General features: G+C 57.0%; 1 protein-coding gene across 1 annotated transcript; it reads left to right on the top strand.

Annotated features, from left to right (window-relative positions):
- The first annotated feature begins 1,054 nt into the window (after positions 1-1,054).
- Positions 1,055-22,632, top strand: ADGRF3 (adhesion G protein-coupled receptor F3). Its single transcript, XM_045009145.1, has 14 exons — positions 1,055-1,251; positions 2,787-2,853; positions 3,558-3,710; positions 4,556-4,735; positions 5,231-5,449; positions 6,417-6,626; positions 7,314-7,457; positions 7,941-8,137; positions 11,838-12,029; positions 12,661-14,073; positions 15,094-15,135; positions 15,651-15,713; positions 19,842-19,901; positions 22,395-22,632. Exons 1-13 carry the CDS (start codon positions 1,156-1,158, stop codon positions 19,878-19,880), a joined length of 3,015 nt encoding a protein of 1,004 aa, XP_044865080.1. The 5' UTR covers positions 1,055-1,155; the 3' UTR covers positions 19,881-19,901; positions 22,395-22,632.
- Positions 22,633-24,586: the final 1,954 nt, after the last annotated feature.

Below are 24,586 nucleotides of genomic sequence, written 5' to 3'. Positions count from 1 at the left end.
AGCGTCTAAGGGAATTGCTTGTGTGACTTGTGGTTAGCCAGTGGGGTGAAACCGAAGTCCTTTTTGTCTGGCTGGTTTGGTTTGCCTTAGGGGTGGAAAAACCCCAGCCTAGGGCTGTGACTGCCCTGTTTGAGCAATTGGTCCTGAATTGGCACCTCAGTTGGGTCCCGCCAGAACCGCATCGTCACAGCTTCCCCACCCCCCCCACTGCTCCTTGCTCCCCAACCCCTCACAGCTCCTTGCGCCCACCCACGCCCCTCTCTCTCCACCCCCGACAGCCCCACAGCTCCTCTCCCCACAGCCCCTCACTCCCCCACCCCCGACAGCTCCTCTCCCCACACCCCCTCACTCCCCCGTCCCCGAACAGCCTCACAGCTCCTCTCCCCACACCCCCCCAGAGCCCCTCACTCCCCCACCCCCCTCGACCAGTTTCCAGTAATGAACAGACTCCCACGAATCCTGATTCCCCCGGGAAGTTGTTTGTGCTGCTAACGGGGGCAGCTGCTTTCATGTGACAATCTCAGTCACATGAAACCTGCGCTGGGGCAGCCTTGGACAGGACACCCCTCATGGCAGCACCACAGCACGACTGGGGTGTTGGCCTCAGTTTCCCCTCTCAAGTGCTTTAAAAGACGCCAGCCCACGTTCATTAATGGCGTCCCACACAATGTAAATGGCCTTACAGGGCACACACAGCCCAGTGCAGTCACTAGTCCCCCACGATCGGTTCTTTCCAGGCTTCGCTGGCCCTTTCCTAGGGGTTGACAGGGGCTCCCAGACCTGTCTGGTGTCACAGGCCTGTCCCGGGACCCCTCCCTGCTCTCCTCTGAGCTCTGCACACCTGATGTACAGGGGCGGGAACACCTGCCCCACTCAGCTGTACCTGGTTAATGACCAGCCCCGGGCCAGCCTGTCACAGAGGGCGCAGGGGTCCTGTCACCTAGCCCCCCACTCCCACAGCGGACGAGATTATTCACCCCTGGGTCCCAACAGCAGCTCCCCCCCCCCCCCCGATCACTGCGTAAACCGGCCCCTGCAGCGTATCCTGTTTGCATCTTGGACTCGCCCCAAGGAAATTTGCATTTCTGAGCCAGACGCCTCAGCCCCAGCTCCCCAGCGGCCACTCTGCCAGGGGTGCCCTGCCGCGGACTCACGATGGGCTGCCCTGGCATCCCGCTGCCCTGCCTTCTGGTCCTGGGCGCCAGCCTCCAGCTACACACGCAGGAAACCCTCGGAGACGCTCCAGCCGCGGTGAGTTCCGCCTTTCTCCTGGGCTCCAGGATTCCCCCTCCCCCAGGAATCGACCCATCCATAGAGCACAGCAGACAGAGACGCTGGCGGGGAGGATAACGGCGGGGGTGGGACACCAGCAATCAGTATTTAAACGGCTAGAAAAGTGCCCTGTGCTCTGCCCTTTGGAGAAGATGCATCACTCCACCGCGCTCTGAGCCCTGGGCTGAGACTGGCAAAGCCACCCTGAGAGGGCGGGGGGTGATGGGAAGGCGGGGCTGGCCCCCAACACCCGAGGGTGCCTTTGCCAGTCTCCGTCTTTGCCCCCAACAGGGCTCAGGAGCGAGGGAGCTGCTGCCTCCGGGTCCCCAGTTCACATCCAGCCCAGGGGCCACAACGCAGTCCCGTCGGCTGGGCGTGTGGAGGCCTGTGCCCGGGAGGTCAGGGCTCTCACTTCCCTCCCCACTGGAAAAGCCTCATTTCACAGAAGGGAAACCGAGGCAGAGGCTGCATCAGGGCCAGAGCATAGGAACTCCCGGCTCCCAGTCCCACCCCAGGGGCGCTTTTCACAGAGGAATCCCACTTACTTCCCCTGGCACAGTTTTGGTTTCCTCTATGTCGGGACAGGCTGGATGTTGTGAGAGAGGCCTCAGGTACCGGACGGCGCAGAAGCTGCTTCCATCAGGACCGGCTTGGAAAAACCTGGCCCCTAGGGGCTAGCCCAGGCCTGTCTCTTTAAGCCCCACAGGTGCCCTGGGTTTCGCCAGGGACCGAATTTCCCATGCAGATGAGGTCCTCGCCCTGCCGGCAGCCGGAACCCAAACATGGAAATGATGTTTGCTCCCCAGGGTTTGCACAGCTTGGACGCGGCGGTGTCCTCAGGAGACAGAGCCAGCCTGGCGCCGGGCGTGTTCTGGGAAGGCTCTGTGCTGACGGGCCCTTGGCCCAGGCGCCCGCCCAGTGCGGCACTGCTGCAGCTGTGTACGAGGATGACGGGTGCACGTGTGGGCATGGTGACCAGGCACCATGCGTGTGTGTCACGTGGACATTGCAAACCGGTGTATGCGGCTCAGACCCAACTGACCCACGTTGCATACGGGGCACGGGGCTATACGGGGTCTGGGTGTGCAGCGTGTAGGCAGAGGCACCAACTTCTCGGGGGGTGCTCGACCCTGGCTCCACCCCCGACCTCACCCCCACGCTGCCTCTTCCGTCCCTTCAGCACCTCATGCACGCTGCTGAATAGCTGATCGGGCGGGCGGGAGGCGCTGGGAGGGAGGGGGAGGAGCCGATCGGCGGGGCTGCTGGTGGGTGCTCCAGCTGTAAGTACAGTGCATGCATCAAACCTGTGCTATGTGGCTTGAGGGCCGGGGATGCACGATCAGGTGATCCTGATGCAGCTTCTGTGCATGGCCCATACTGCTGGCTGTCAGGAGACTGGAGTGGATCTGGGCTTAGCGACCCCACATCCACCCCCCGTGAGGCCAAGCCAGGCTCTCTGCTGGCCTGTGTGGCTCTTGCTAATGCTCAGTCTCTCTCCCTTGGTCCTTGCTCAGGGTCTCAGGAGCCCAGCAGGGGAGAGCGATGGCCAGGCCCCCCTGGAGAGAGTCAGGAGAACAGCTGGTGAGCAGATCATGGTGGGAGATGGGGCCCTCAGCAGTGTTTCCTGAGCTGGGGGAGGGCAAGGGATGGGGAGGGAGACGGGACGGGGAGGAAAGGTGGGAAGTGTTGCATACTCTGCAGATACACTGAGAAGTTGGCAAAGAACCTACAATACTCTTGCTGGAATGCTGCACCGTCACTCTGTTTGATTTCTGAGGAGTCAGAACAATACACACAAGCAGCAAAGCAGGGAGAGACAAAGCAGGCTGCTCCCTGCGGCTGTGCGGCCCAACTCCCCTCACCTTAGGCTGGTTCTCTGAAAACTGATTGCGGCTAGGGGAGGTCTCTCAAGGGTGTGTCTATGGCCTGGTGTCTGGTCCTTAGTGTATTTCTCCAGGGAGGCAGGTGCTGGGGGACTCGCCCAGGGCATCTGGCGGAGACGGAAGTGCCCTGGCTTTGCTATGTCCCTGGTTAATGTGCTAACTGCTGGGCCACCCAATCCTGCCCCCCAGGCCATCGGCTACGCACTGTGAGCCCCACAGGGGGCTGAGGTCCCGTGCCCAGACCGGGGTATCCTCGCTCCATAGGGCCGGTGCCGTGTGAGCGCACCAGGGCTGGGGTGGGGAAAGCCGAGCGATGCCGGGCATCCCGCACACCGTGGGGGGAGCAGAGGCCTCAGGGCAGCACCCAGCCCCCGGCCCAGACAGGTCGCTCTGGTGTTTCAGGCCTGCTCAGCGGTGCCGCCTACATAACGCTGGTGCCACTCGCCCCAGGGACGATGGACACTGCCCAGATCCAGCTGCTCCTCGGGGCACTGCCTGTGCCCAGGCCACTGGCGGGCTCTACAGGCAACATCACAGCCCTGAGCGTCAGCACTGGTGAGCGGCACGTGGGCCCCCGGGGACGGGCAAGGCCCCTCTCAACCCGCACACCCAGCGCCTCTCTAACCCCTGCCCCCCAACTGCCTGACCCACATCAATCCCCCCAGGCCACCTGGCCAGCGAGTGTCCGGCCCCCCAGACTGGCTGATGCAGGTCCATCCCGCCCCACCACCACCTGACTGGCAATGCCCCCCCCCCAGAACATCTCACCCCGGCCATTCCCCAGGCCACCTGGCCAGCGAGTGTCCGGCCCCCCCGACTGGCTGATGCAGGTCTATTTCCCCCCCCCCCCGAACATCTGACCCCAGCCATCCCCTCAGGCCCCCAGACTGGCTGACGCAGGTCCATCCCACCCCACCACCACCTGACCGGCACCCCCCCACCCAGAACATCTCACCCCGGCCATTCCCCAGGCCACCTGGGCGCCTTGTGTCCTGCCCCCAGGACTGGCTGATGCAGGTCCATCCCGCCCCACCACCACCTGAGCAGCATCCCCCACCCCCTCCGAACCTCTGACCCCGGCCATCCCCCAGGCCACCTGACCCATTTCCATCTGCCCCCACAACTCTCGACTGCCTGACCTGGACCCATCCCCTGCTGACTCTACTGCCTGCTCCACCCCCTCACAGCCACAGTCAGTCTCCTGGGGGAGGGGGTCTCCGGAGTGCACATGGGCCTGGCCGATGGCCGGCTGGCAGCCCCAGGGTTGGCAGCAATAGCAGAGGGGTCTCTGGAGCGCCCCCGAAAGCCTCTGGCTGGCTCGGCAGCCATCTCCCAGCAGGCACCGAGCCGAGCCGGCTCCCACCCCGTCCTCACCGTCTCCTCTCTCCTCCTGACCTCAGAGTGTGGCCCAGTGCAGGGCGCCAGCCGGGAGTGCCGCTGCCTGCCAGGCTACGAGTGGAACAGCGACGTCTGCGGCCAGTATGCCGCCTGCGGGGCCCTCCTCCTCTCCCCCTGCAGCTGTCTCCGCTGGACGGCCAAGAGCCCCGGATACTGCCAGCCACTGCTCCCCAGCACCACAGGCAAGCTCCCCGCTGGCCTGTGCCCGAGCCTGTCCCAGGGCCAGGGGCCAGGAGACGCTCAAGGTGGTGGGTGAAATGATCCCCGGACTCCTGGGTTCCCATCTCGCTTTGCCAGCCCAGGGGAGAGCTGACTGATGCGGGGGAGGGGCTTCAGACACAATTCTGCACATGGAACAAGTGGGGGGCCCAAGAAATGAGGCACCCAAGTCTGTGCCATGCTGGCAAGGGGCCTGCTCACCCTCCTGTCCCCTTCTTGCACTCACGGTGCCCACCTGCCTCGCTGGGCGCACGGGAGGCTTCCCGGCAGCGCTCCAAGATGCTGGCTTGCGGGTTCACTGGGCTGGGCTCTGGGAGCCCCTGAGCGCCCAGGCATCCTGCCCGGGTATCTGAAGGCTGCTGTCAGCCACTAGTCCATGGAGAAAGGTCCTGCTTTGGGCTCACCCAACGGGAGCTGCTGTCGAGACCCTGGGCATGAGCCCCTGCTTCTCATTTCAGCCCCTGCGAGCCCAACGTCGGCCCCGCAGCTAATCCCAGCAGGGGGCGACCTCACCATCTCCTTCAGCCTGCGGGCGGGGGCCACCGAGGTGACCTGGTACCTGCTCAGCCCCGACGGGAGCTCGGCGAGGGAGCTCCACAATGGGACACAGGCGATGCTGGTAACGAACGGCTCGGTGGCCGTCCTGAGAGTCAGCTCCATCTCCGCGGACTGGGCAGGTACATCCCCCCCGCACCCAGTGCCAGGAACAGTGCAGACTGCAGGGGACCGAGGCTCCCAGGCCGTTCTCACCAAGACCGGCTGCTCTCCCCAGGCCACCTCTGGTCGGGGCAGGCTGGTAACAGGAGCGATCTAGCTCTGACCATTATACTTATAATCTCAGTAGCTGTTTTAACAATACTAACATGCAGATGAGCCAGATCGATTGCAGTTAAGGATTTGTCAGTGTTCAGTGGACACATGGGGACCCTGGTGCGAGCAGGTATCTGGTGTGCCAGCATCACGCTAATCTTGCTGGACCCTGTGAAAATCAGGTCTGTCCCCCTCACAGCAGGGTAAGGGGAGACCCTCTTTGATGTGCACCCTGGGCCTCTTTGCTGTAGCTGCGCAGGCGAGTTAGGGATGATGCAGGAGGCCATTCACCCACTAGGACCCCAGCGCATGAGCCCGCTAAAAGCCGTCAGCCCATCGGTCACCCGCGGCTGGAACGGAGCAGGGGTTCTGCACCAGCCAACAGGCGCAGCAGTGTTTGCAGGGAGGGAGTCTTTCCAGTGGGAAGTGCCGAGGCCGGGGTACCAGGAGGCAGAGCGTAACGTCTCAGGTTAGAGCCATGCCAGTGGGGCTCACGCCCACCCTTGGGCAAACTCCCCCGAGCCCATTAGCCATCACAAGCGCTGAGGACTCTGGTTTTCCACCTCATCCAACAATGGCAGCCCAGCGCCCCCTAGTGCTGACTTGGAATAGCATAGACCAGCTCCGCTTACTGGTTCACCCACCACACGCCCTGCAGCCGCTGATGTCTCCCAGCCAAGCCCTGAGCCTGCCTCGTTGGAGAGCTGGAGAGATCAGACCCCCAGGTAGTGATGGTGCTGCAGAGGGTGCCCCTCCCTTGCTATCTTCCTCATCCTCGCGGGGCAGGCCGGGGGGAGAGCGAGCCAGCCCGTGACTCTGGTCTGTGTCCATCAGGGGAGTACATATGCCGGTACGTCTGGGAGAACTCCCAGCTGCAGCTCAGGCAGCAGGTCAGCGTCTCGCTGGGCCCCGAAGACATCGTCCAGACCCCGGCCCAGGTGTCCATGAACTGCAGCTCCTCCGGCGGGATAAACCTGCGGTGTTGTATCAGGAACAGAGGCGGAGCCTATCGAGTGTCCTGGGTCCCCGGCTCCAGAGCTCCAGGTGCATGGCAGGCCGAGTGGGGTGAGTACCACACACCCCGGGGGGACCCTGGAACTCTAGGAACCTGCCCTGAGTCTGGGAGCGGAAGTCGTGGCATGGGAACGCAGGCTCTGACCAGTGGTCCAGCTGGCCTAGTATCCCGTTCCCTGGCGTTCCACACGAGCTGGACACCTCCAGCCAGCTGGGCAATGCCGCAGGAGATCAGCTGATGCAGGAGACGTGCTGTCTCGTAGCTGAGTTTTCCTACCTAGGAGCATCACTAGTGCCTATATAAAATGACCCACCTCCCGCCAGAGGCGCCGGATGGGCTGGCTGCACCTTGCCCAAACGAATATCTCCTCTCGGCATCACCGTGGTGTCTGGTGGTTAGAGCCGGAACGAGGCCTCTTCCGGGCAGTCCCTGACATGCTGGGTGGCCTTCCACAGTCACGTGTCCCTCGCTGTGCTGCAGAGTCCCCGTCTCTGCACTGCGGCTGAGGCTTAGTCGCGCGCAGGGGCCTAATTAACCAACGTGTGTTGGTCAGGTGCTTTGAGATCAAACACGTCCCCTCTGAACCTCCCCCTTTCCACGCTGACCGGCCCTGGCCTCTGCAGCCTCTCGTCACGGCAACCCCTGAGCCCATCAGTTCGTGTGCTAGGCCTGCCGTGCCCCTCGCATGTACCTGTGTCTCCTGTTCCCTGTCTCAGCTGACCTGGCGGGTGACACGGACCCTCTGTGCCATTCCCTCCCCCTGGAGACCTGCCCCGCCCAGGACACCCCGTACCAGTGCGTGTTTGAGAGCGAGGGGCTGGGTGCGGCCCAGGCGGTGGTGACGGTGTCTGTGATCCAAGGTGAGGAGCGCTAGGCGAGCCACGGGAGTTCTGTTTGGCCTCAGCTCCCCAGGGGTCGGGGATGGGGATGGGGCTCTCGCCCTGAGCTCTCGCTGGGCTCAGCAGCCAGACCACACTGGTGTTGGGGTAAAGCCACCCTAGCTCTCAGGGGCCCTCTATGCTTGTGATTCTCTTTGCTTGTATGCGCTACCATAGCGCGAGCATCTCCCGGCTGTGTGGCTGACGGCGGGTACGCGCTACCATAGCGCGAGCATCTCCCGGCTGTGTGGCTGACGGCGGGTACGCGCTACCGTGGCGTGAGCATCTCCCGGCTGTGCGCGCAGAGGACTTTCCCTGGCGATTGGACCATGCTTCACAGCTCCGATCCTTTGTGCACGCCTGGTTCCCCTTCTTTGCTCCACACGAGTCGATCGTTATTTATGGTGTCATTGTCCCATGTGCTTTGCCCTCACTCTGTCTCCTCCTCCCTCCCCGTTGTCCCAGCTGGGGATCCCTTCTGTCCCAGCAATGACTCGCAAGGCATGTGGGCAGCCACCAAGGCAGGGCAAGTGGCCGAGATCTTGTGTCCTGACAACAGAGCTGGGACAGTGCAGAGGAGCTGCTCCGCAGGAGGAGTCTGGGGAGAGGTGATAAGCAACTGCACCCACAGAGAGCTCCTGGCTGGACTGCACAGTGCTCAGGTGAGTGGAGGCTTCCTGCCATCCTCCTGTTCCTTAGACCTACGATCCTACACCCTGGCTCCCAGCCAGCCATCTGCATTTCAGCCTCAGCAGTCACCCTCCCCGAGGGGAGATTACTCTAGCATCGCCCCGGGCTCACTTAGGGTGGAAATGAAGGAACCTCCTTCCCAATGATAAGAAAGGCCGTACCGGGTCAGACCAAATCCATCTAGCCCAGTATCTGTCTACCGACAGTGGCCAATGCCAGGTGCCCCAGAGGGAGTGAACCTAACAGGCAATGATCAAGTGATCTCTCTCCTGCCATCCATCTCCATCCTCTGACGAACAGAGGCTAGGGACACCATTCTTACCCATCCTGGCTAATAGCCATTTATGGACTTAGCCTCCATGAATTTATCCAGTCCCCTTTTAAACATTGTTATAGTCCTAGCCTTCACAACCTCCTCAGGTAAGGAGTTCCACAAGTTGACTGTGCGCTGCGTGAAGAAGAATTTCCTTTTATTTGTTTTAAACCTGCTGCCTATTAATTTCATTTGGTGACCCCTAGTTCTTGTATTATGGGAATAAGTAAATAACTTTTCCTTATCCACTTTCTCCACATCACTCATGATTTTATATACCTCTATCATATCCCCCCTTAGTCTCCTCTTTTCCAAGCTGAAGAGTCCTAGCCTCTTTAATCTTTCCTCGTATGGGACCCTCTCCAAACCCCTAATCATTTTAGTTGCCCTTTTCTGAACCTTTTCTAGTGCTAGAATATCTTTTTTGAGGTGAGGAGACCACATCTGTACACAGTATTCGAGATGTGGACGTACCATCGATTTATATAAGGGCAATAATATATTCTCAGTCTTATTTTCTATCCCCTTTTTAATGATTCCTAACATCCTGTTTGCTTTTTTGACCGCCTCTGCACACTGCATGGACATCTTCAGAGAAGTATCCACGATGACTCCAAGATCTTTTTCCTGACTCGTTGTAGCTAAATTAGCCCCCATCATGTTGTATGTATAGTTGGGGTTATTTTTTCCAACGTGCATTACTTTACATTTATCCACATTGAATTTCATTTGCCATTTTGTTGCCCAATCACTTAGTTTTGTGAGATCTTTTTGAAGTTCTTCACAGTCTGCTTTTGTCTTAACTATCGTGAGCAGTTTAGTATCATCTGCAAACTTTGCCACCTCACTGTTTACCCCGTTCTCCAGATCATTTATGAATAAATTGAATAGGATTGGCCCTAGGACTGACCCTTGGGGAACACCACTAGTTACTCCTCTCCATTCTGAGAATTGACCATTAATTCCTACCCTTTGTTCCCTGTCTTTTAACCAGTTCTCAGTCCATGAAAGGACCTTCCCTTTTATCCCATGACAGCTTAATTTACTTAAGAGCCTTTGGTGAGGGACCTTGTCAAAGGCTTTCTGGAAATCTAAGTACAAATGATGCGTGTGTAACCCTTGGGTGGGCTCGAGTTCACTTCATTACCCGTCTCCAGTGCCTAAAAACAATCCAACTCCCGTAGAAAGTAGCTGGAGACCCAGAGTTCAGTCTCTCAGGATTTTCAGCAAGGATTAGCACAGGGTCAACCTCCCACCTTCAAGTCCCCAAAGGGACTAAAGAAATGAATTTAGTTCAATATCTTTATAAAATCTTATGATAAAGAAACAAACAATACTCTAAGGCAGGCCTGCACAACTCGGAAAGAGGCGAGGGCCATATTACTCCAAGGAACACAGCTGAGGCCAAAACCCCCCAGCCCCGCCAAAACACCGCCCCCCCAGTGCCGTCTGGCCGCCCCGCCTCCGAAACACACCCCCCCCCCCCCCCCCCCCCGCCCCAGTGCCACCTGGCCCCGTGGAAACAACTCCCCCCCCCCCACACACACACAAAGTATAAAGCCTCGCTGCCCCTGCCTGCTCGCTCGGCCCGTCATTCCCCCATGGGTAAGGGGAGGGGAAAGGGGGACAGTTTGAAGGGATTTTCTGGGGCTATGAACTAAGGGGAGGGGAAAGCGGGGCAGCGTGAAGGGATTGGATGTGACTGTCCAGCACACAAACACAGGGGCCACAGGGAGCCCTGGGGGGGGGAGGGGAGGGAGCAGTGTGATAGGGGCCGGGGAAGGTCCCTGGACCAGAGAAGGGGGCAGCAGTCGGGGCAGGGCAGGTGCAACACACACACACACACACGCCTGCTCTAATGTTTACAGCATGACACGGCTATGTTATAACCACAGCTGTTACCTTCACAGTGATACAGAAAGAAAACAGATTGAACTCTGGACAGTTCAGTTCCCCCAGGAACGCAGTGAGAAGAAGCTGAGCGCTCCCCAAAGCCTCGGCTGAGTTCGCCGAAGTCTCAGTTCCAGTCTTTGATCACCAAGTTTAGACAGTCTGAGTCTAAAACAGCATCTTCCCTCCCCTGGCTTGTCGGGGCTCTTCAGCTGGCTCCAGGCAGGCGCTTCCCCTGCCGAAATCCCTGCCAGCGACCTGAGTAACCAGCCACTCAGTTATGGGTCTAGGTCTAAAGAAAACCCTGCTGCAAAATGCTGCCGAGTTCGGGACCCCAGCCCGCTGTCTGCTCCCGGGCTCAGCGTCTCCCGGCTCCCCAGGGCACATGGCCCTTTGCAGGGACAGCTGCCCTCATGGAGTCTCACCCCAGCACCCAGGAACCTATTGGAGCAGACCCCAAACTACCACCCCCAGTTCCAGAAACTTCTGGATGTGGAGTGCTTTATCCGCCTAGCAACAGCGACACAGACACAGCTCACCCCTACCTCCTCCCAGTGGGTCTCTTAAAGAGATATCTGCCTATTAGCCACATGGATTACACATGAGCTCCTGAGGTCGCCCGATTTCCCAGGGTCTGAATTCTGCCCTAGCTCTTATCCTCATTAGCTCTCACAGCGCTTTACTAAAGAAGTCAAGATCATTGTCTCCATATTACAAATGGGGAAACCGAGGCACAGAGCGCGACTTGCCCAGGGTCACCTAACAGCAGAGCCAGGAATAGATGGCTGGTCTCCTGAACCCCAGGCTAGTGGTGTAGATCTAGAATCTAGCCCATCCTGCCTCTTGTAAAGCCCTTCTGAGTGAGAGCAGATCTTCCAGAGAGACAGCCAGTCTGGCTCTAAAGCCTGCGGGTGATGGCAGCCCACCATGACCCCAGCTGAGTTGTTCCGACGGTGAACCACCCTGGCTGTTCAAACTCTCACTGGTCAGACTTTACACCCTATCTCCAGCCCGACTGGAGCATGAGACAGCCCAGCAGTTCCCAGCAGCCTCAGGAGAGAGAGGCTTCTGCAGGGACACTGATGCTGACCCTTTGCCAGAGTGCAGGAAACATTCTTGGATATAGGCCGGGGGCCTGGAAATTCACAGCCGTCCCTTCCAGCGTCCCAAAACTCCGCTGCATCCGTCAGTGCAAAGCGTAGTCAGCGGGTTGCCTCTGCTGCTGCAGAAAGGGGCAGGACCGAGACCCTCTGCGGCCCAGACCTCCCTTCCACATCATCCCCTGGGAGCTGAGAAACGGCCACTGACTTCAGCGACTGCATGGCCAGGGGAGCTGGGTCCCTGGAGACCAGGCCCCTGGGTTGGATTGGAAGTGGAAGGCTCTGTAATGTCTGGCCCTGAGATTGCCCCGGTGCCCCAGCCTGTTAAATCTCAGCCTGTCCTCCCCCCGACCCCTTTTCCCTCTCCAGCTGGTCCTGGCAGGGCTGGGCAACCCCCGGAGCGAGCTGGCGTGGCTAACTGAGCGGCTGAGGGTGGAGACTCTGCCTGGGCAGGGCTCTGTGAGTTCTGCCTCGGACCTGCTGGCTCTAGTGACCATGGTGGACACCATCTCCCGTATTGCCGGGGATGCCGGCCTGCACCTCAGCAGCAGCACCATGGCCGTGAGTACCCGGGACGCGGCGCTGGTTGGCTCGCAGACCCCGTGGGACGTGGGCAGCCCACGCTGGGCGGGACTGGCCGGTGGGACGCTGCAAGTCTCGCACAGCCCGCTGCGACCCTTCAGCTGGGAGAGCCGGCTGCCGGGCACGATGCGCTGTGTTCGCCAGGACTTCAGGCCAGAGCCAGACCCTGTTGTGTGGGGCACTGCACAGACACGGTTGGGTTTGGCCCTGTATCGTTTTCAGTCTATTTATTTTCAGCATTTGCCAAGCGAGGCCTTGTCCTGCCTCGACGAGGAGACTCAGAGAAGGAAAGGGGGGAGCCAGACGGAAAGAGAACTGGGGGGGAGGATGGAGAGAGAAACGATGGAGCTAGACGGGGGCCCACACAGACTCCCTGCTGGCGTGGTAGACGTCAGAACCTCAGCGTTCGCCGGCAAATACCAGAATTACCACAGCGTCACTGCAGTTAGCTCCTGTGCTAAGCGTGGGGCGGAGCGAGGCATCCCAGACAGCCATGGCCTCAACACTGACACTGTCACTCCCGGGGGAGGCAGGGAGGGGCCAGCTCTGGGAAATCAGCCCTCGAGGTGACGAGGCCCGTACAACCCAAAGGCCGTCTTTGTGCTTGCAGACTTTCCTGGCAGTCGTCAGCCAGATGCTTGACTTCGATCTCCAGGCCCTGTGGGCCACGGCACAAGCCGACGTGCCCTCCGTGGCCTCCACGTTCCTGCAGTCCATCGAGAACATCACCAGGCGGCCGGTCCCCGCGGCCGGCAACTTCAGCTTCAGCCTGCCCAACGTCGAGCTCCAGGGGTCCGTGTTCGATCCGGGTTCGCTGACTGACTACAGCAAAACCTTCCACGTGCAGCCCCTGCTCCAAACCCACATCAGCCAGGAAGTGCTGGAGCAGCTGGTGCAGCTGGGGGCCAACGTCACTGTGACCAGCATGGCGCTGAAGACGCTGGGTGGACTCCTGCCTGCGAACTACGGCCCAGGGCTGGGCAGCTCTAGCTACGTCCTTGGCAGCCTGCTGTTGTCCAGCAGCATCATGTCCAGCAACGGGAGCGTGAGCCGGGCGGAGATTGCCATGACCTTCGGTCACAGAAACGCGACAGAGGACGAGGCTGTGGCAGCGTCTGGGGAGGAGAGGCCCCAGTGCGTGTTCTGGGACCATGGCTTGTTCCAAGGGGAAGGAGGCTGGTCCTCCCAGGGATGCCAAACCTCTGGCACAGGCACCACCACCACGTGCACCTGCCAGCACCTGACCTCCTTCTCCGTCCTCATGTCCATCCATAGCATCGAGGATAGCTTTTGGCTGGACTTCCTGAGCCACTTTGGGGTGTGTGCTTCCATCCTGGCCCTGATCCTCTGCTTGGGGATCTACTACCTGGCCTGGCGGTCGGTGGTCAGGAATAAGATCTCTTACTTCCGCTACATGACTCTGGTCAACATCGCCCTGTCCCTGCTGATGGCCAACACCTGGTTCCTGGGCTCCACCTGGATGACCCCGAGCCACGAGAACAAGCTCTGCGTGGCTGCCACGTTCTTCACACACTTCTTCTACCTGGCCATGTTCTTCTGGATGCTCGTCCAAGCCCTCATGCTTTTCCACCACCTGGTGTTCGTCTTCCACCAGCTGGCCAAAGCCTCCGTCACGCCTCTCGTGGTGACCATCGGGTACCTGTGCCCGCTCATCATTGCTGCCGCTGCCGTGGCTGTTTACTACCCCACGCGGGGCTACGTCCAGACCACGGCCTGTTGGCTCAGTGGGCACAATGGGGCGATTTACGCCTTCTCTGTGCCCGTCCTGGTCATTGTCCTGGTCAATGTGCTGATCCTTTTCGTGGTGGTGATGAAGCTGATGAGGCCGTCGGTGTCCGAGGGCCCCAAAGGAGAAGAGAGGAAGATCCTGCTCAGCATTCTCAAAGCCCTGCTCATCCTGACGCCCATCTTCGGCCTGACCTGGGGGCTGGGGGTTATCACCATGACAAGCAAGAGCTCTGAATTGTCCCATTATATGTTCGCTGTCCTGAACTCATTGCAGGTGGGTGATGCGACATGGCAATCTGCCACGTGCGCGAGACTCTAAATGCCCATTATCTCCCTCCAGCTGCATCGGGCTGTCACGGAGTCCCCGGGCAATGCTCTGGAGCTGCTCCCCACCAAGCCAGGCAGGACTTTGGGGAGCCTCCTCTCCCTCGGAGCAGACTTGTTTAGGGCAAGAAGCCCACACGTCTTCGCCTCCTGGGTCTGACCTTGGAGCATTCAGCATCCTCTGCCCCTCCGTGCACTTCCCACAGCGAGCCCGCCCCAGGGAGGTCCTGGGGGGGCCACAGGGTCCTGCACCCCCACTCTGCAGTCAGATGTGACTCTCAGCCAGCCAGTAAAACAGAGGTTTATTCGATGACAGGAACAGGGTCTAAAACAGAGCTTGTAGGCACAGAGAACCGGACCCCTCGGCTGGGTCCATTCTGGGGGGCAGTGAGCCAGACCCCTACGTCTGCACTTCACTCCTCGTCCCCAGCCAGCTCCAGACTAACAACCCCCTCCAGCCCCTCCTCCTCTCTCAGTTCCTTTCCTGGGCCAGGAGGTCACCTGATCTCTTTGTCTCCAACACCTTCAGCTGGCACCTTTGCAGGGGAGGGGCCCAGGCCATCAGTTGCTAGGAGACAGAGTGTCAGGCATTTAGGTGCACTGGCCCTTTGCTCTGCAGCAATCACACACCCTGATCCACCACCTAGATACTTAAGAACTGCCTAGGGGACACTGAGGCTCCAATACAGTATTCAGAGAAAACGTTAAGAACATTCCCAGTTTGCCCCAGCGGCCCACATCCAGACACAAGGCCTGGGAGCCTGCTAAGGGACAGGCAGCGAGGGACTGCCACAGCACAGGGCCACCCCAGCCATGTCTCCTTTCTCTCAGCCATGCCCCTGGAGCTAACCTCGCTGAGCCTCACAGGTCTCAGAAAACCAGGCCATCGGCTGGGGACTCACTGGACAGTGTTTAAGCAGCACCAGGTGAGAACCGATCAGTAAATGCTCTTTATTTCTCTTTCACGCAGGGTGTCTTCATCCTGGTCTTCGGCTGCCTCATGGACAAGAAGGTGAGCTGCTCCTCTTCCCGGCCTTCGCCAGTCACGCTGGGCCAAAGACACTTCCAGGCAGCCATCAAAAACAACCGCCTTCTTAACCAGGGGCGGCTCTAGGAATTTCGCCGTCCCAAGCACAGCAGCACACCATGGGGGGGCGCTCTGGCGGTCGCCGGTCCCGCGGCTCCAGTGGACCTCCTGCAGACGTGCCTGCGGAAGGCGGCAGGCGGCTCCGGTGGACCTCCCGCAAGCATGCCTGCGGGAGGTCCACTGGAGCTGCGGGACCAGCAGACCCTCCACAGGCACGCCTGCGGGAGGTCCACTAGAGCCCTGCCTGCTGCCCTTCCGGCGACCGGCAGAGCACCCCCCGCGGCATGCCGCCCCAAGCACGCGCTTGGCGCGCTGGGGTCTGGAGCCGGCCCTGCTCTTAACAGCATAAGAACGGCCCTGCCGGGTCAGGCCAATGGTCCCTCCAGCCTCATAGCCTGTCTCCCGACAGGGTAACAGGAGTGACCTTGTGTTCCCTACAGGTGCGGGACGCTCTGCTCGAACGCATCCAGAAAGAGCTCCCCTCCGGGGCCACCACCGCTCAGGTAAGTGTGACCCCAGCTCCTGTGTAGCACCCTGCACAGCGGCGCGGCCAGGGTGTGACATTATGAGTGTGATATAATATTTCATTGGAAGGTGACAGGGCCAGAAAAAGTTAATTAACTCACAAACTGACCTGACCCATGGGTGAACCTTAGGAACTGGTTAGGAAGATCTGTAAATGAATAGAGCTTTTGAAATGCAGGCGGCATTGTTAGAGGTAGAAGGGGAGGTGTTTGCTCAGGTCTTGTGATGTAAGCAAACAAGTCTTGTCTATTACTATAGCTTTAATTCAAAGATCAAAAAATGAATATTAACATTTAGGAAGATACTTGAGGGAAATAGTGTTATTGTCTAGGTGTCTCTTTGAAGGTTGTGGTAACGTGTATCTGAACTGCTTAACGATAAATTACCCTGTGCTAATTGCCAGGATGTTTGGGAGAAGGAGTTAAGCCAATTGTTTTCTCAGGCTGAAAGGCTGCTGGAAATGTATAAGAACCCTGGGACACGATCCTGCTTCATCTCAGATCTGCTTTGGGTTTCAAGAGGGGGAAACCTTAAGCCACAAGGATTGAGATCCCCAGTCATTGACTGGAGCCACCCTGAATATGGACATTGGACTATAACCTATGGACTATTTCTAAAAGGACTTTTGGCAACTACAAGCTCATCTCTGCTATGCATCTGAACCTCAAGAATTGAATTCCAGTCTGTCTGTATATTGATCTTTTAACCAGTTCTAGTCAATATCTTCATAAATGATTTGAGTAATGGCATTGCGAGTACACTGATAAAGTGTGCAGATGATACCAAACTGGGAGGGGTTGCAAGCACTTGTGGGGACATGATTAGAATTCAAAATGATCTTGACAAACTGGAGAAATGGTCTGAAATAAACAGGAGGAAATTCAATAAGGACAAATGCAAAGTATTCTACTTAGGAAGGAACAATCAGTTGCACAAACACAAAATGGGAAGTGACTGTCTAGGAAGGAGCACTGCAGAAAGGGATCTGGGGGTCATAGTGGATCACAAGCTAAATATGAATCAACAATATAATATTGTTGCAAAAAAAAGCAAACATTCTGGGGTGTATTAGCAGGAATGTTGTAAGCAAGACAGGAGAAGTCGTTCTTCCACTCTACTCAGCACTGATGAGACCTCAGCTGGAGTATCGTGTCCCGTTCTGGGCACCACACTTTGGGAAAAAGAGGGGTAAATTGGAGAAAGTCCAGTGGAGAGAAACAAAAATGATGAAAGGTCTAGAAAATGTGACCTATGAAGGAAGATTGAAAAAAGTAGATTTGTTTTGTCTGGAGAGGAGAAGATGAGGGGGAACATGATAACAGTACGTAAAAGGTTGCTATAAAGAGGAGAGTGATAAATTGTTCTCCTTAATCACTGAGGACAGGGCAAGTGGTAATGGGCTTAAATTGCAGCAAGGGAGGGTTAGGTTGGAAATTAGGAAAAACTTCCTGTGACGATGCTGCCCATGGGAGCCAGCTGAGGTCACTAAATCAGGGTGAACTGCAAACAAAACGGGGCAGACAAACCTCAGAAGCTGGTGGATGTTCCAATACTTAGATTTACCAACCAGCACAGAACAGCTTCTGTAGCACCTCACTGGTTACTCAGAGTCCAAACCACGCAATTCCCTTAAAGTGCCCAGCCTCAGGCCTCCATCCAGACACACGTCAGCTATGATGATGATTCCTGAAAATCTTATCTCATCATGTAAAAGAAAAGGTTCTTTCAATCCTGAAGGACCAAGCCTCAGACCCAGGTCAAATGATAACACAGATCTTACCCAAAATACACGCTTAGAGCCAATTCTTATTAACTAAGCTCAAATTTATTTAAAAAGAAAAAAGAGAGAGTGTTGGTTAAAAGATCAATATACAGACAGACTTGAATTCAATTCTTGAGGTTCAGGTACATAGCAGAGATGAGCTTGTAGTTGCCAAAAGTCCTTTTAGAAATAGTCCAGAGGTTATAGTCCAATGTCCATATTCAGGGTGACTCCAGTCAAATGTCTTCCTAAATGTTAATATTCCTTTTTTGATCTTTGAATCAAAGCTATAGCAATGGGCAAGACTTGTTTGCTTACATCACAGGACCTGAGCAAACACCTACCCTTCTACCTCTAACAATGCCGGCTGCATTTCAAAGCTCTGGTCATTTACAGATCTTCCTAACCAGTCTCTAAAGTTCGGCCATGGGTCAGGTCAGTCCGTGAGTTAATTAACTCTTTCTGGCCCTGTCACCTTCCAATGAAGTATTATATCACACTCATAACGTCACACCCCCAACGCAAATTTGATGCAGGCAGGGATGACACAAACATCACTGACTGCATCCCAATGAAATATTATGTTACCCTCATAACATCACACTTCCGAACTGTCAGTGTGGTTAAGCACTGGAATAAATTGCCTAGGGAGCAGGGCCGGCTCTAGGCGCCAGCGCTCCAAGCATGTGCTTGGGGCAGCACTTTCCAAGGGGTGGCACTCCGGCTCCTTTTGTTTTTTGCTTGGGGAGCAAAAAGCCGGGAGCCGGCCCTGAGCGGAGGTGAGCTGTGGCGGTGGGGGGCGCGGGGAGGGCCGCAGGAAGTAACCCTGGGGGGGGCAGAAGAACTGCTCTCCCCTCTGCTCCACTGCCGCCTGCTCCCCTGAGCGCACCGCCGTGCCGCTTCTCCCCCCTCCCTCCCAGGTTTGCCGGCGAATCAGCTGTTTTGCGGCAAGCCTGGCAGGGAGGGGGAGAAGCGGAGCGGCGGCGATGTGCGCAGAGGGGCAGGCGGAGGTGAGCTGAGGCAGTGGGGGGCGCGGGGAGGGCCACAGGAAGTAACCCTGGGGGGGGCAGAGGAACTGCTCCCCCCCCCAGCTCACCTCCGCCTCCTCCCCCGAGCACACCGCTGCTCTGCTTCTCCTCTCTGGGAGGGAGGGGTAGGAGGTAAATGCAGCATACCCGGGGGAGGAGGTGGGGCTGGGGATTTGGGGAAGGGGTTGCAATGGGGGGGAAGGGGTGGAGTTGGGGTGGGGCCGGTGGGGCACGGGGAAATTTGTTTGCTTGGGGCGGCAAAAAACTTGGAGCCAGTCCTGCTAGGGAGGTTGTGAAATCGACATCTCTGGAGGCTAGAAAAGCACCTGTCAGGGTCGATCTAGCTAGTACCCAGTCCTGCCTTAGTGCCGTGCGCTGGACTCGATGACCTGGCGAGGTCCCTTCCAGTCCTATGATTCTAGGACCTCTCAGCAGGGCTGGGTTTCCTCCTGGGTCCATTTGGCAGCAGGGTCAGTTGCTGCTGCAGTGAAGGCTGCTCAGGAGCGTCAGGTCACCTCTATCCTGTCACGGGGGTGTGCAGGCTTTCCTGCGCCACGGCTGATAGGGAGGAGTTGGTCAGACCTGGTCTCTGGAGGAAATCTGTCTCTCTGCATTGGGGACGTCTCTCCGGCTCAGGCTCTCCCCCGTTGCCGTCGCTCTGCTCTGGGGTTGGACTGGGCTTTGTAGCTCCGCGGTTCCACTGTCCGGCGGGAGCCGGCCTAGGTTACGCTCGCTAGCGCTCGCTCTGCGTGGGAGTCCCGAGCAGCCCGGCTTGTTGCTGGGACAGACCTGTCCTTCCTCTCCCCTATTCGTTGTGCTTTAGGCAGAGCTGATGCCTTCCGGCAGCTGGATTTTTATCTGGGTTGGGGTCCCCCTGTATTTCCATGACTCCCCTTTGAAAGCACCCCATGCTCACAAGCCCTGCACCCTGGCCTCTCTCCTGCTGAGCCGGGGCTTACCGCAGGGCCCTCCAGGTGCCATCCGGGGGTGGGGGGTCAGATTTTCCTCTTCCCTCCTCTGGGGCCTGGGTGTGCTGCAGCTGCCGGGCCTCCTGCCTTTGGCGACCCAGCAGGTGAGGCACCGGGACTCGCCCCCACAGGGCAGGAGGAAGGGGCGCGAGGCAGCTGCCTTTTGGCCATCAACAGGTGCCAGCGAGCTTAAAGTTTAGGGACCCAGTTCCCAGGCTGCGCACAAGGGCCCTGCCTGCCTGCATGGAAGCACCAGGCTCCCGTGAGCTGCTGGCTCTTGGCCAGCCGGAGCTCTCTGCTGCACAGACGTGAGGCGAGCCTGACGGGTCTTCCTCTCTTTGCTCACAGGGAACAAGGGAGAGTTTGGAGCCAAAGCCAGGCGAATGAAGCGGCCCGAGGCCTGTGCATGTGAGTACGTGTCTGCTGGGGAGCTGCCTGGGCTTGGCCTGCAGGGTCAGACCCAGCACTTCTGGCCTGTGGGAGGAGGAACCTTCCCCACTGGGACCCGATGCAGCACTGGGCGGTTCCCTCCCGCCCTGGGAGTCGGCAGGCAGCCGGACCAAGCGCTCCACGAGCAGCCACGCGCCTGGGCTGGGGGTAGGAGCAGCCCGTCCGTCCTGCAGAGCAGAGCTGGGGTTGGAAAGGGAGGTGCGGGATGCTCAGGTTCAGGTGGCTGCCCCGGGCAGCAGGTGGCTGCCCCCTGTAGCTCCCTCGGTGGCAGCCCCCACCCCCCCGGCGGGCGACTGCGAGTCGACTCTGGGAGGAGGAGGGGGGTTATCCTGGCTGGACCCCCTGAGCAGCAGCCTGGGGGGCTTGGGTGAGTGTCATGCCAGGGCCCCTCCCCTCCTGGAGTTTGTTGTTGCTGGGGGGAGAGGACTGAGGAGAGTCCTCCTCTCTGGCCCCCTGCCCCAGCCCCAGGGCAGCCTACCTGCTGCACCCCAAAGTCCTCATCCCCAGCCCCACACCCCCTCCCGCACCCCAACCCTCTGTCCCAGCCCAGAGCCTGCACCCAGCACCCAAACTCCCTCCCAGCGCCCACACCCCAATCCCAGTCCAGAGCCCACACCCCTTCCGCACCCAAACTCCCTCCCAGAGCCCACACCCCTCCCGCACCCAAACTCCCTCCCAAAGCCTTAGACGGGGGTGTGTGTGTGTGGGGGTGGGACTTGGACCCATTCTGGGCACCACCAAACCCGCCGCCCCTGGTTGCACCTAGGAACCCAGAGCTGCCCTGCACCCAGCTGAGGGTCCGTGTCCTGCAGCTAGGTGTAAGGCAGACGGACGTCCACATGGTCACTCTGCTCAAGCTAGCGCACTAAAAATAGCAGTGTGGCCGCCTGGGTGCCACCCAAGTGCAGCCTCACCCAAGAGCCTAGGCATGTGCTCCGGTGGCTTGCTCATGGTCACACTGCTATGTTTACAACTCTAGCCCAATCAAAGCTAGCGCCTGTATTTCTACCAGCCTGGGAATCATGACTCCAGCTGCCCTGGAGACGGCCATCTCCCGTAAGAGCTAGGCAGGAGTGTGAAATCCCTCGGGTGCATGAAGCATAGATTGCCAGGGGTCCCTTTCCTCTGAAGATCTCCAAGCATCGTACATCTTGCAACCTCATCAACCATGTGGGAAGACCACATGCTACACCCCCCTAGAGTCTGTATGCCTATCTGCACAACGGCTATCGTATAACCTCCCTTGCAGGGGGCACTGAGAGAGGTGATTCCTATGTGCAAGGTGCTCTGAGATCCGCGGTTCAAAGGCAGCAGAATATAGCGGCGAAACACCATCGTTGGCTGGGTGGATTGGGGCCCGCTCTCCACATTGCCAAGTGAATGTCCCCTGCCACATTAAAGAACCCACTTCTCAGCATTATGGGGCTGGTTCATTACATAAAGGCAATGCCTGTCTTGAGGCCCTAAACTACTCAGTCATGGGACAAAGGTCACTGTTTGCCAGCAGTCAGCGTGAGCACTTGAGCAAGTACCGATGGCTGGTTACAGGCAGGAAAGTGATTCCTGGTTGCTGCTCCCATCTGGTTCCTTTGGGTGCTGTCTACACTAGGAAATACTGGACCCTTAGTTCTCCATGTTTGCATTGTCCCTGATTGTAGCTGTAAGTGCAGACCTGGGAGCAGCTCAGAGAACAGGGGACCAAATAACCCACGTTCTCTCAAAGGACCAGAGTGCCTGTGGCACCTTATAGACTAACGGACGTATTGCAGCATGAGCTTTCGTGGGTGAATACCCACTTCGTCGGATGCATCACTGTTCTCTCAGTGTCTCCAAGTCAGACCTGGTTAGTTCAGCCCTGCAGAGCCAGCAGATCAAACCAGCACTCACCGCCCCGTTCCGTGTGCTGATTCTGCGGAGACATGAGCAGTTCAAGGATTTTTAAGGGGACAAGAAAGGGTTTGGAGAAGCCAGTCCAGGGTCTATCTCTATGCAATGACATCCAGTCAGCCCCTGTAGGATGCCTGGTAAAAGTACCACCCAGAGAAGGCTTCCATTGTTGTATACATTGGAAAAACTTATACCAAAGCTATTGAGAGAATTCACATTAATAGGGAGTTTTCGTGCATCCATCTCGTTACTTACAGAAGCAAATGCTTTTTGGAAGAGTAGTTCACTGTGTGTGTAGAAGTCTCTTTTAGGGTAATTAAAAAACTGACACATTCTATTGCTACAGAGGACCCTGTTCTGCAGTAATTTTTAAAGCCATTTTTCTCATTTCACAACCCGCTTACCCGACCTCCATGTTGAAAGTGGAGCTCATACGCATAAGCCGCCTGCCCTGTAGCACTTTGCTGATGATGTAGTTTGATAAACATCAGCTGCCTTATTAATAAAACAGCTTTAATCTTTTAAAAACAGCTTCTAATTATCTCGCATTTTTCTACTTGGCAGGTTTTTGAAGACAAAAGCAGCTTTCAACTGACAGATTCTTCCATGTTTCTCTTTTTTTCTGCATCAAAAACATTTACAGCTTCTGCTGCTGCGGGGGTGGGGAGATGAAATCTGTAGCTTCATTTTTTACCATGTTTTAGTTCCTTAAAAAAAAAAATCAATTCCAAATTGAAGTTGCAAAGATGTTTTACATTTTAAATATATGTAACCTGCTGCAGCGAGGACACGGTGAAGAATGGCAGCCGTCAGCAAAAAGCAGAAATAAAACTTCAGCAAAGCAGCAAATTTGTCAATATTTGAATGTAAATCATAAGAGGATGCTCCTAAAATATGAAAGTAGCATAGCAGTTTGTGGGTGCTGGGGGAAGAGAATGGCTGATAGAGTCTGTACTGTAAATCCGAGGCTATAAATACCAGCTTCTGCCTGCTAAATGCCCAGGTGAAGAACGACGTTAAAAGTTAAGTTTTGAGAGGCCACAGGTGGAATAAACACAAGTGCTCTGTAGGCCAGTACAACAGCTCGAGGTGCTCAGGGAGCTGAGGTCAGCCGCAGCCTGGGCCAGTGGATAAGGGGCACTAGCCAGCAGACCTCATTTCTAATCCTGGTTCTGTGACCGACCTGCTGTGCAATTGTCTTGTCTATTTAGTTCATACCCCCTTTGGGAGCAGGACCACACTCTGCCTGTGTTTGCACAGTGACTGGCACAGTGGGGGCCCACTAAGTATTACTGTAACTCGTCTAATCGACAACCGTTTAGCAAGGGTAGCCACTGTGACAGCAGATAGTCAAAAGTACTCGGTGCTGTTCAGGTACAGCATTGAGCAGTGGACAAGTAACATGCACCTGCTTTGATGGACAGAGAAAGTGTAGCAGTAAGAGAGTGACTTGCCAAAGGTCACCCAGCAATTCAGTGGCAGAGCCGTGAAAACAACCTGATCTCCCAAGCCCTGTGTCCTGCACAATGCTGCCTCTCCAGCGCAGCAATTGCCAGCTCTATGGCGAAAGCTGGAGCACGCTTCCCTGGTCTTTGATGAAGTTGCACCAGTTTACAGCCAGGGTTAACGTGACTAATGACAACTAGTAGGTTTTAACACCAGCTTTTTAGCAGGGAAGAGGAGAAATCCCTGGCCTAAAACCACAAATGAAGACGTAGCCTCCCAGCGGTTACAGCTTGCCGAGGTTCCTATTTTAATCACAGCTGGTTCCTGGGACTGACCCTCCCCTTGTGGTTAGTGATGTCACTGGTGAACCGCTTCTGGAGCTCCCTAAATTCATTCGTCTAGAAGGACCCCAAGGCGTGAGCGCTTCTGTAGCACGTCCTCGTATCTCCTAAGCAGAGTCAGTGTCAGAGTTCAAACGACGGGTGATGTTTTCATTACGCTCGGGGCCTACACTCCCTCCTGCTAGAGAAAGCAGCTAACGGGGGGTTTATGCTAGAGCTGAAATTGCACGTTCTGGAAGTGGCAGTTCTGCTTGTTTAATCCTGTGTCTAAGTCCAGGAGCTGAGTCCATGGCCCAGTTGTCAGCCAAGCTCCGCTCCCACTGGAGTTGACAGGTGTTGAGGTCCTCTCTCCTAAGACGCTGCGTAGCTGTCTAACTTGGGCAGACGAGCTAGGGACGTGCGCTGCATCTGTCACCCTCCCCTCACAATGGAAGGGACAGTTTGGTTAATAATTTACCAGCAATTAGCGTAGCAGCCAGTTACCAGCCCAGCCCTTCCCTTTCCTGGGTGACAGAACGTGACCGTATTGAGGAGTTAATTTAACCATAAAATGTAATGGCCACTCAGGCTACATTTCGGACAAGCAGTCGTAGGGAACAGGCCTGGGCTCCCCAGCACCTTAACATTGCTCCTTTATACCCAGTCTTGGTCACCCTCTTATGCAGCCTTCCCCATGCTTGGGAGGGGGAGCAACAGCTTTATCCATGGCTTACGAGGACAGCTGGACCAAAACTAAGGTGACTTTGTGACTAGTATTTTAATAACTACTGGTGAACTCTGCCCATAACCTCAGTTTATCCTCGGTTATCCCATGCGTTATGTATTCAAAACAGACAAGCTGCAGCACACGCTTCTTTTATACAAGGAAACTAGGGGAAATGTCATTGTTTAGTCAAAACGGTTTTAGAGAAGTCTGTTTCCTCACAGGTACAAATGGCACAAGCTCTGTTCTGTTAAATGATCTGAGAA

The sequence above is a fragment of the Mauremys mutica genome, chromosome 3 (assembly GCF_020497125.1).
Source record: "Mauremys mutica isolate MM-2020 ecotype Southern chromosome 3, ASM2049712v1, whole genome shotgun sequence".
NCBI lineage: Eukaryota > Metazoa > Chordata > Testudines > Geoemydidae > Mauremys > Mauremys mutica.
This window is presented reverse-complemented; position numbering and strand designations above follow the sequence as displayed.